At 57.5% G+C, this 11,171-nt stretch overlaps 2 protein-coding genes across 3 annotated transcripts; one reads left to right on the forward strand and one right to left on the reverse strand.

Annotated features, from left to right (window-relative positions):
• Nucleotides 1-2,419: 2,419 nt before the first annotated feature.
• On the reverse strand, nt 2,420-5,272 carry LOC108499303. Its single transcript, XM_017818995.1, has 8 exons — nt 4,936-5,272; nt 4,748-4,822; nt 4,554-4,631; nt 3,558-3,608; nt 3,433-3,468; nt 3,301-3,345; nt 2,965-3,120; nt 2,420-2,872 (listed from the first exon to the last, which is right to left on the reverse strand). Exons 1-8 carry the CDS (start codon nt 5,270-5,272, stop codon nt 2,535-2,537), a joined length of 1,116 nt encoding a protein of 371 aa, XP_017674484.1. The 3' UTR covers nt 2,420-2,534.
• Nucleotides 5,273-6,733: 1,461 nt separating this feature from the next.
• On the forward strand, nt 6,734-10,197 carry LOC108499352 (killer cell lectin-like receptor subfamily G member 1). Of its 2 annotated transcripts, XM_017819101.1 has the most exons (6): nt 6,734-7,060; nt 7,513-7,623; nt 8,115-8,198; nt 8,864-9,012; nt 9,274-9,377; nt 9,866-10,197. In XM_017819101.1, the coding sequence occupies exons 1-6, from the start codon at nt 7,012-7,014 to the stop codon at nt 10,059-10,061; spliced, it is 693 nt and encodes a 230-aa protein (XP_017674590.1). In that variant the 5' UTR covers nt 6,734-7,011; the 3' UTR covers nt 10,062-10,197. The 2 variants fall into 2 exon arrangements, with proteins under 2 accessions (XP_017674590.1, XP_017674591.1); XM_017819102.1 differs by lacking the exon at nt 7,513-7,623.
• The last annotated feature ends 974 nt before the right edge of the window (nt 10,198-11,171 follow it).

Raw genomic sequence — 11,171 nt, forward strand, 5'->3', positions numbered from 1 at the left:
AAAACTGCTTAAAAGTCTCTGACCAAACAGTGGGCAATTGAGATAAAAAGCTTAGAGAATAGGGAAAAGCTTTTAGCACGTAGAGAAGGGTGTATAACCTGCAAATGTTTGAAGTGATAAAACTTTATGTAACTACTCTATAATGGAAAGAATAGAAGGTAAAACTAGATGTCTATTTAGATAAGACAGACTGCAAAAAGAGTGTGTGTAAAGATAATTTTGAGCTTGCTACTTTCAAACTGTATAAAAGGCTATGTTATTTCTTGGCTCGGCGGAGTGCACTGGGGAGAACACCTGCCCCTTTGCATTCCCCGGCTGTAATAAAGGTGCTTTTCAGATTGGCAGAGGTTTCTTTGAATCACTTGTTAACCCCATCCTGTGATTGAGTGTTCCTGTAAGCCCCTTGAGACTTCTAATTGGTTACTCTGTGAATCCTCCTAAACCCTATAAATGTAACATCCCCAACAATAAACTCTCTCATGCCTCCTCTCCACGCCGGTGTGCTGTCTCTGTGCCTGCCATGGGACCACGTAGGTGGTGGGGGGAGGGGAGGGCACCTCTCCCCTCCAGGCTCGGGGCCTGAAAAACCCTGTCGATTGGAGTTCCCTTTCCCCATCCCTCAGGACGTCGGAATGGTTCATCAGATGGAGATGGAACTAGAACTGGGCTCCCCCACGCTGTGGGTGGGGAAAGGGATCTAGAGAGTAGGGTGATAGGGAGCTCAATGGGATGGTGGCAAGCGCAGCAGGGTAATCAGTGGAATGATGGGGAACACAGCGAGGTAAGGGGGGAGCATGGGCAACCACAGTCCAAAGGTGTCCTCCCACTGCAACCTCACTGATGCAAGTGGCAGAGCTCAGGAAGGGAGATGCCACCTGTCTGCTATCTTTGCCCACCCTGACGGGTCCCAAGGAGAGAAATCCCGGGCAGAGCTATTTGCAGGAAGCCGTGAGGCGTGGGGCTGGAGCTGTTGGCCAGCAGCCAGCCACTCTCTCCTCCTGCTTGGGAGCACTGAGGATGTTCTGTGTGCAGCGGTGGGATCACCATCCCCACCAGGGCTGGCCCCACTCCCGGCAGCCTCCACAGGCCCAGGCTCCCTGCCCACTGCATCATGAGGCCAAGGTGCCTCCGCAGCACGCTGTTCTCTCTGACTCAGGGTGCACAGCTGGTGTGGGATGAGGGACAATGCCACAAGATGTAACGCGTTTTCCCAGCACTGCTCACCCATGCTTTTCCCCTGCCAGATGATGATCCCCTGGACTGTGATGATGTTGCTCACTGGTGCTGTGGCACCTGCTGGCCCCCAGCCACCTTGCTGGTAGACCATGCCCCTGACCCCTCTCCATGGCTTGGCCACAGGTGGGGTGCTCCAGCTTGCTGGCGTGTGCATCTGGAGGATGTAGGGTGTCCTGGCAAGCCCCTGGAAGACAGTGTGTCTAGTGGGGCAGGCATCTGAGGCAGCAGTGGGCCAGGGTATGTAGCGGGAGTTCATGTACATCTTGTTGAGGAGCTACAGGGACATGTACTGCAATCTCACCCTGAAGGTCATGCATGGCATCAGAGCAGTGGATACACCCTGATACATCCTCAAGATGGATGACAGCTGCTTCAACATGGACTGCTTGCCCAGCTTCCTGGCATGGGCCAGCCCCTACGTGGTGTCCCTACTCTTCTGGCAGAAGTGGCAGGCCACCTATCAGCCCTCCAGCAAATGGCACTGTAGAACTACTGTCCTGACATCTACCTGCCCTACATCAGCAGAATCGACTACTTTCTCTCCCTGGATGGGGCAAAGAGATTCTGGAGGCAGCAAATCACCCCATCCCCTTGCAGTACGTGCACAAACTGCTGAAGGTGGTGGGCGTTGGGGGAAGAGACAGCGGCTCTCTTGCCAAGCACCACATGCCATGGCATGTCTGCAACTACTGTTACCTGATGGTGACCCATGTACTAAAGCAGGAGGATCCCTCCTGGAGCAGGAGGGCCTCACTGCTGCATGTGGGAAGCCCGCAGCACTGGCTGGAAGTGACCTGCCAAGGACCCAGAGAACAAGGGCCTACAGCTGCTGCACAGACTGCCCCTGCAGCCCCAGTGCTGCCCAGCATCGCCCACCCCAGCCTCTTCCCTTGGAGAGGGATGCACCCTGGCAATCTGGGCTTCCTGCCCTCCAGTCCTGGAGGCCCCACTCTGCTCCAGAGCCCAGCAGCATGTTCCCCAGGCAGGAGTCCTGCCTGCGCCAGGTGCTGCTGGAAGGGGCAGACAAAGCACATCTGCACCAGTGTTTGCCCTGGGAGTTTCTGAGGCTGTAAATAGCCAAGTTCCCCTCCTCCTCATCTTGAAAGTGAGAAAGGGAACATCCCCCAGAGAGGGGGAAAGAATTGGTCAATTGTCATCACTGGTAGAAAAGCTATTTTTAATTTTATTAAAATGTCTCTCTTCTATAAACTTTCAAAATATCTGGAACCTCTGCTATACAGATTTGTGCTGTGGTTGCGTAGCAAAGCTGTTGCTCCTGGGGTAGGTGATGGTGGCACTCATGGTGGGGTGCAACTGGTGGCACGGGACAGCTGAGGTTCCTCTTTGCAATCCGGGGAGGTGTGGGGAGTGCCAGGGGAGCAGGGCATTCCAGGGCCACCCTCAAAAAGGGGCACATGGGGGATGTAGTGGCTAAGGGGGCCAGGATGGGTCTGTGGCCGGAGCAGGAGCTGGTGCAGGGTCTCGCCCACTTGCACGAGGCTGTGGGAGAGGAGCTGGAGGTGGGAGACTGTGTCGCTGGCCAGGCTCTCCAGTAGTGCCTGCTGCTGCCGTGATGTCTGCAGGATCTGCACCAGCAGTTGCTGGACGTTCTGGAGCAAGCTTGCCACACCAGGCCCTGCAGTGAGAGAGGAGTCAGTGGCAGCAAACCCTCACTATGGCTCTGAGAGCTCCCTGTGAGGCTTTTGGGGTGCTGCAGGGAGGACCCACCATGAAGGCTTGCATCTGATGCATCTTCACCTGCTGCCGGCTGCTCGCTCATGGCAGCTGTCCCTTGGGAGCCTGAGGCTGCGACAGCCACTGGCAGCATTTGGTTTCCTCTTCCCATCCCCAGGGATGTCTCACCAGGAAAACGTGCCACGATAGCTTGGCAGGGAGGAAACAACCAGAGTGATGGAGGCACCCAAACCCATGCTCAGCTTCACCCCACACACAGACCTGGGGAGGCACTGCCTCTGGGAGCCCAAGCCCTGCATTCTCGCTGGCAGGACAGGACAGAGCTGTCCCCTGGACCAGGAGAACTTGCTCAAAACTGCAGACACTTACCAGCCTTTCCCTCTGTTCCTTCCTGCTTCAGGTCAGTGTGACAGCCTGGAATGAGAGCAGATACAGCCTGTGAGCTGCAGCCAGCTCCTGCCCCAGGGCGCAGAAGCAGAGTAGCCAGGATATGATGCTCACCCAGGATGGAGACAGGAGGGAAACAGCAACTGGTGTCTGCAACGAGAACTGTATCAGACCCTGCTCGTGGGGCTGAGGGGATTTACTGGGCTTTACTGGGCTGAGCAGGGCAAGGAAAGCCTTACATGGCATGGTGGGGGGTGTGGGTGGCACTCCAGCGATGTGTTCCCCACCAGCTGCTGGGAGAAGGCAGAGAGGAGAGATACACCGTCTGACAGGACTTGGCAGGGGATCACCACCAGCCCAGGGTCTGCCTGGCTTGCCTCGGCCAGCCCCACAGCCCAACATGCCCTAGCCACAGCTCCACAGTGCCCTGCAGGGCCCCAAAGCATTTCAGAGCTAGGTACAAAAGCAGGAGTCACTCACCCACCACTGCAATGCAGCCACCCCTGGGCTGGAAGGCAGCAGCGGCGGAGCAGCGCGCAGGAACGCTACACAACAGACTAGGACTGGAAGTGAAGGAGAATCCCACATCCACTTGAAACTGCAGGGGGAATTTAGGGAGACAGAAGGCAGTTACCCGGTGTGGGATGCTGGCTGGGGCACCCACGCAAATCAGACTCAGGGATGTATCCTGCATCACCTCAGTGCCAAACTCCCTGGAGGGGTGCAAGATATGCCCCTGGGTGGGCTGCGGGGCATGGGAGCTGCAAGCACCTCTGGCCCTCACACACAGTCCTAACTCATCCAAAGACCTATGTTGTTACTGGGGAAGGGGGGAGCCAGGACCTGACAAAGGAAGGGGAGTCACATGCCCTGCAGTGCCACACAGCCACAGGAGACCTCTGGGCTGTATTGGGGCCACTGCCCCTTACAGACTTTGTGCCCCATAGTCTGCCATGGGGTGGCCAGCAGCCTTGCCATGCCCTCAGGCTGGATCAGAGCTGGAGACCCCTTCCTGCCCTGTCCCAGCCATCCCTTCATGCTCTGGGGCTGGTTCAACCTCCAGCTGAAGCCTCTGGAGGGGGAAATCCCAACGCTCCCATCACTGAGCATCCCTGATAAGGGACACGTGATGGATCCTCTGATCCCCTAAGCCCCCCATTCCCATTATGCTGGCCTGGGCTTGGGCTGGAGCTGTGGCCGTGCAGCTTGGTGCAGCAGGGCAGGTTGGTACTTACGGCTCTCTGGCTCATCCTTCGCACACCGCAGCAGCGGGGACAGCAGCGTGCCTGGAGTGTCCCTGCTAACATCGTGCTCTGCAGAAGGAAGTGAGGGGGGTGCAGAAAAGAGCTTCAATAACTGGGTGATGAGGGGCGTCTGCCACCCCACAGCCAGGACAAGCCCCACTCCGGCTGTCTGAGCCCACAGGTACCTGGTGGCTCTGGCGAGGATGAAGACCGAGTGGCAAGGGCTGACCTGCGCTTCCTGGTGGGCAGTTTCACCAGTTCTAGAGGACGAGAAAGACCATCAACATGCCCTGGCTGTCCGTGCAGCATCAGTCCCCAAGCAACCCACATCTAGCCACCCTGCTAAGCTCACATGCCCGTCCCTGGCACCCACCTGGCATCCTCCGCTCGCCAAAGACGGGCCGCCCGGCTGCCTTCCATATACTTTTCATGGCCCGGTAGTGCGGAGGAAGCCGGGGCGAATGGTGTCCTGCCCTCCGGCGCGTCTCCCGCTCCGAGTGGAAAGCCTGCTTGAGCGCCTTCCACTTGGAGCGGCACTGGGCCACGCTGCGCCCGTAGCCGGCCGCCGCCAACCCCCGGGAGATCTCCCGCCACAGCGCCTCGTTGGGTCGCGACGTGGAGGCCATGAGCAGGGCGGCCTCCCCCGAGCCCCCCACCAGCGACAGGAGGCTGCTGACCTCCGCCTGCGTCCAGGCTCGCCCCCGAGGCATCCTGCTGGGGCGGCGGGGGGCGCCGGGGGAACGCTCGGCCCCGAGCCGGGATCAGCCCCGGGGCTCGGCCGTGCGCTCCCGAGGGCGCACCGGGAGGATGCCCCGCCTGGGCGGCACCGGGAGCCGTTGGGAGCCAAACCGGGAGTCTCCCCGGGGAGCTGCACGGGGAACCGCCGGGAGTCGCCCCGGGAGCCGCACCCGGGATCGCCGCCGGTCTCACCCGCAGCCGCACCGACCGCCCCTGCGCCGCACCGGGCGCCGCGCCGGGAGCTGCCGGGAGTCGCCGGGAGCCGCATCGAGCATGTGCAGCCCCGGGAGGAGCCGCTGGGAAACGTAGTCCGGATGAGCCATCCTTCCCCCAGCATAAGCTGGCAGCCTGGAGCGGGGAACGTTGTCTGTCCCCGGGGGCCGGGGGGGGCTCGGGGGGCACGGCAGGGATGGCCATCGCGGCAGCCCTGAAGGCTTGGGGGAGGGTAAGGAGCACCCCAGCCCCCCGCTTTCCAGGGCTGAGATGCAGTTGCAGCCCCATGCAAAAGAAAGGGCAGCAGAAACCACTTGTAAGCAAATACCCCGTGGCCTTGCTGCTTGGAGAGAGGCGCGTGGGGACGTGACCTGCACCTCAAGGCAGATCAGACTAAGACAGTTGGGGTTGTTGAGTTTTGAGAAGGCTCCCAGGAGACCTTATAGCACCTTTCCGGTACCTAGAGGACTACAAGAGAGCCAGAGAGGGACATTTTATAAGGGTATGTAGTGATAGAACAAGGGGGAATGGCTTCAAACTGACAGAGGGCAGGTTTAGATCAGATTCTAATCATAGAATATCCTGAACTGGAAGGAACCCACTGGGATCAAAAAATTCCAACTCCTGGCCCTGCACAGGATACCCCAAGAGTCACACTATGTGACTGAGAGCATTGTCTGAACACGTCTTGAATTCTGTCATGCTTGGTGCTGTGACCGCTTCCCTGGGGAGCCTGTTTTGTGTCCAACCACCCTTTGGGTGAACAGTCTGTTCCCAATATCCAACTTAGACCTCTCCTGACATGGCTTCATGCCATTCCCTCGGGTCCTGTCCTGGTCATCACAGAGAAGAGATTGATGCCTGCCCCTCCGCTGCCCTTCATGAGGAAGCTGTAGACTGAGATGAGGTCTCCCCTCAGCCTCCACCAGGCTGAATAAACCAAGTGACCTCAGCTGCTCCCTGTATGGCTTTCCCTCTTTTAGAAAGAATTTCTTCACTATGAGGGTGGTGAGGCACTGGTACAGGTTGCCCAGAGAAGCTGTGAATGCCCCATCCCTGGAAATGTTCAAGGCCAGGTTGGATGGGGCTCTGAGAACCTGGTCTACTGGAAGGTTTCTCTGCCCATGGCAGGGGAGGTTGGAACAAGATGATCTTTAAGATCCTTTACAATCCAAATAATTCTATGACTCCGTGACATGGCTGCCCAGCTCAGCCCTGGACCTGTGTCTGAGTTAGCAGCCATCCCCATCACCTGCTACCCCAAAACCAGGGCCACAGGGTTCCCTTGTGCTGGAACGCCTGGGTGCCAGCCCCAACAGCCCCTTGCCCCAAGTGTCTGTCAGCACCATGACACCCCTGGGTTGTGTCCCAGGTGGTGCCTCTGGGGACCCCACCAGGAAGTGACACTTTCCATTTTGCATCACACCCGTCTGACAAAGTGTCTGGGAGAGGGTTGCCAGTGTCCCCGTGGGGTGCAGAGCAAGAAATCAAAGAAGGGATGGAAGAGAGGGTCACATACGCTGATCTGCGCTTTCCCCCAACACCAGGTAATGGCGCGGTGCTCCCTGTCCCTGGCACCCCAGCTCTCTCAGCGGATTCCCTGCCCTCCTGCAGACCCCTGGCCTCCCAGACCTGCTTCCCCCAATTTCTGTGTGTCCTCTCCCAAGCAGCTCCTCTCAAGCCTCCTTGCAGACTGCCTGCTGTCAGGGTGGGGGGCAGGAGAGGCTCAAGAGCGGGGGATGCCCACTGTACCTCAATGCCACAGCACACACAGGCAGTCCCTGCTCTGCTCTCCCTGTCCCATGTAAAGTGCTGTCTGCAGGGAAACAACTTCTAGGAGGGTCACACTGCTGCAAATGGGCTCTCCCCCACTTTTCCTGGGCTACCCTACTGCCTTCTGACATCCTGCCTGGGATTCACAGACCTTTCCTGGCTGGAAGTTACCCACTGCTCCCATCAAGCCCCCCAGGGTCTAGGTTAAATTAAATCCTTTTCTCAGGTCCTCAGCAACCGGTGCGCCTGCCCTGGTGCTGGGCAGCCCTCAGCCTGGGTCTCCTCTCCCTGGTGCTTCTGCTGGCACAAATCATCCTTGTCAGCTTGAGCTTCCACTGTGAGTACCTACCTGCCTGTGCCTGGATCTCTGTGTCTCGAATCTTGCAGTTGGAGCTGGCGCCACAGGACCAACAGACAGAGCTGCAGCTTCCCCAAGGAGCTGGGCCCTCCCGCTTGGGGCTGAGTGCATTGAGGGTTCTGGGGCAAGCGAGAAAATTGGTTAGGCAAGACATCGCCTACTTGGCTGGAAAAAAAAGTTGGTGGGAGAGCGTGGGCTTGGGGAAGGCCATCACATGGCATTGAAAAGAAAGCAGGAAGGAGAGAGGTGACACTGAAACTGAAAGGCAGCAGCACTTTCCCCAAAAGTCTGTGTTGTGTTGGGCTCCCAAGCACAGCAAAAACCGCAAGGCCCTTGGCTGGCTTGGCGTACCCAAAGCAGGAGATGTCCTCACCCACAGCTGTGGGGTCACCCTGTGGGAGAGGACACCGTGTGCTGCTGGGAGCAGGAGCCCAGAGTTGCTGGGACACCCCTGTGCTCTTCTTCTGTAGATTTAGTACAACAACAGATGAGCTGCACCCATGATCTCTGGAGCACGGAGAAGAGCCCCAGCTATGGGCAACAGACACTGCGAGGTAAGAGAGCCTGGTGAGCTCCTGGACAAAGTTTGGAGAGGGTCTAGCTGCTCCTTTCAAGCAGCAGGATCTGTCCATGCTCCAGGACATTCTCCCCACCCCAAATATTCCTTCACTCTTGCTGCCTGTCCCCTGGCTCATGGCATAGAGAGCTGCCCCAGCACTGCTGAACAAGCTGAATGTTGGGACCTTTGGAAGAGGTGACCCCAGCATGGTTCAGCATTGCCTGGACATGCCACCAGCACGAGGCTCATGGATGCCACCAGCATCCGTTTTCCAGATGGCATCAGGTGCTCTCTTTGACCATCTCTGGTCCAACTGAAATCTTGACTGAGTTCCCAGCACTTGGGAAATTGTGTTTGTATTGCTTCTGCAAAACTGGAGCTCCCCTCCCTGCCCAGTGCCAGCACCTTCCCGTAACTCCTTCTCCCCAGGGAGCTCCTTCTCATAAGGGCCTCCCTCTGGGGAGCTGGGGCTGGAAGATGGGAGCTGAGCTCCCGAATAACAGCAAGTGGAGGGTGGTCTCCGTGGGGCAGCCCTAGGAGCACAGTGGGTGGGTTGGTACCCGGTGGCTGCCCATTGTCACTGTCCTGCCCCTTGGGCTGGGGGCTGGGTGCAGCCCCTGCCAGTTGCCCAATCCCAGCTTCTGTGTTTCTGGTGTGCAGCGCAGTGCCAGTTTTGCCCAGTCGGCTGGCTCTGGGATGCAGGGCAGTGCTACTACTTCTCATCTGCCAAAAAGACCTGGGAGAAAAGCAGAGAGGACTGCTGCTCCAGAGGGGCACAGCTGGTCACCATCCAAGACAACACTACCCTGGTGAGTGCACCCAGCCTGCCCTGTCCAGCTCCCTGCGAGCATCGGGCTGTGCTGGTGACCACCTCAAGGTCCCTCAGCAGCCACCCACCCATCAGCAGCATTGTCTCAGCTCCTTGGCTCTGGCCTATGTGCCCAAATCCTAGTTAAGCTCCAGGCAGGGAGCTGGCAATGCTGTGCCCATGCTGCACAGCCCCCATCACTAATCGCCGGTGGGGCTGTGTGTCCCTCCAGGGAGCTCACGTGGATCCTCTCCTGTATTAGGCTTTCCTGATGCGCACCACCGACATGGAGGTCTTCCATGTGGGGCTGAAGAAGGATGGCTTTGCATCTGACTGGAAGTGGCTGGATGGCACCACATTGAAGGGGTAGGGCTGTCAGCTTGTCCCCAGCCAGGGCTGCTGAGGGTCCAGCAGCAGGATTCAGGGAGGTGACAGGGAGACACTGGCATGGAGGGATGTGCTCCATATTTTAGCCACCTCCTGTCTCCCCAGGGCTGCACTGGGGCATTTTAGGGAAGAGAAGATAGGGAAGAGAGGCCTGACCCTGGTGCCCATACTCTGCCTGGGTGAGGGACTGGAGGGTTCCCCCAAAAGCAGATTCCCAGATTTTGGTTGGTGCAGTTGGTGCTGAGCCCTGCCAGGAGGGACCTGAGGGTCCCATGTGCCTGATGGGGCTGGGGGCATCAGAAAATGTGGCTTAATTGGGAGGAGGCAGGAGACTGTGTTCCATGGGGGGAGTGAGCTTTGCCCCGCAGCATCCCTGTGCCGTTTCTGGTCCCTGGCTGGAGGATTTACTGATGGGACAATCTCAGTTCTTCCTGCCCATCCCATCTCAGTGCACTCTCTCCCTGCAGGATCTTCCTATTCCATCGCTACACCAGGTCTTACCAGGCCTGTGGCAGGCTGTCAGGCTTGGGGCTGTCAGGTGGTCTGTGCTCGGAACCCCTTGGATGGGTCTGCAAGCAGAGTGCAGCCACCCTGCAGTGGCTCCAGTCCTCGCCTCCTTCCTTCATCTGGGGAAACACCACCTACAGCTGTGTGAGGCCCTGATGGCTGTGGAAACCCCCAGCCTGTCTCACAACCATGTTCCCTGCCTGACTCCAGTTCATGGGCATTCGCAGGCACTGACTGCTGCCTCCTGGCTCAGACCTCTTTATTTCCCTGTAACTGCATTTTGCCAATAAACTCTGCCAAAAACTGTGTCTGTCTTTGGGGAATGACAGGGGTGTGATAGAGGTGCATCCTCCAGCTCACTCACTCAGTTGCATCAATTAAAAGTGGGAAATTGCCTCTGCTGCACTGTTCCAGGAGCCAGCATTCAGCCAGCAGCAATCCAAGCATCCTCGTGGCCTGATGGCAGTATGAGACAGCTCCTGTGCAGGCTGGAGCAGGTCTCCTGAAAGCTTTCTGATTGTGGTGGCTGCCTGGTGTTTATGCTTCTTGGAACACACAGCTGAGAGGTGACCCTTTGCTTCCTCATCCCATGGAGGACTTGGACTGGGCAGCAGCTTACCTACTGGTGCCAGCCCAGTCTGAGGAGGTTCCAGCAAGTGGCCTCACTTTGCTTTGAGTCTGGGTGGTGTGTGAGAGCCTGAAAGGTCTGATGAGGCTTGAGTTGAAGGTGTTTGGTTCCGGCAGCTGTTAAATTTTCAATAGAGACCTCCTGGTTCCAGCAGCCTGGAGCTCTGGCATGAACATCCCTGGGATTCTCCCTGGCATATTCAGAGGACCAATATAATAAGTGCATCCTTGTAACAGACAGATAACATACAAATGCCAAAAATTATGTTTCGCCATTGTTTCTGCCTGTCAAAAACTTCCTACCAAAACTTGTAGCTGGGTATCTGTCGAAAGGGTCCCGGTCCAAGGGGGGAAGAAGACACACAACACACAGGAGGATGGTGAGACAAAGGGATGTCTGCCTGCTCAGAGCAGCAGGCAGCCTTTTATTAGGTTTTCCTACCTCTACTTTCTCACACACATAACACAAACATCTTTCTACAAAAATACTAAGGAATGTGCACCTGCACACAGCTCAAGGCTGTGTCCATGGGGATTATCTGGTTGGCTTCACTGCTCCCATGAAAAACGGCCTAACACTCCACAATACTCCAAAGTCTTCAGACTTCAGCTGTGGGGCTGTGACTTCCCCCCACATTG

Source organism: Lepidothrix coronata, unplaced genomic scaffold, assembly GCF_001604755.1.
Source record: "Lepidothrix coronata isolate B3197 unplaced genomic scaffold, Lepidothrix_coronata-1.0 Scaffold72, whole genome shotgun sequence".
Taxonomy (NCBI): domain Eukaryota; kingdom Metazoa; phylum Chordata; class Aves; order Passeriformes; family Pipridae; genus Lepidothrix; species Lepidothrix coronata.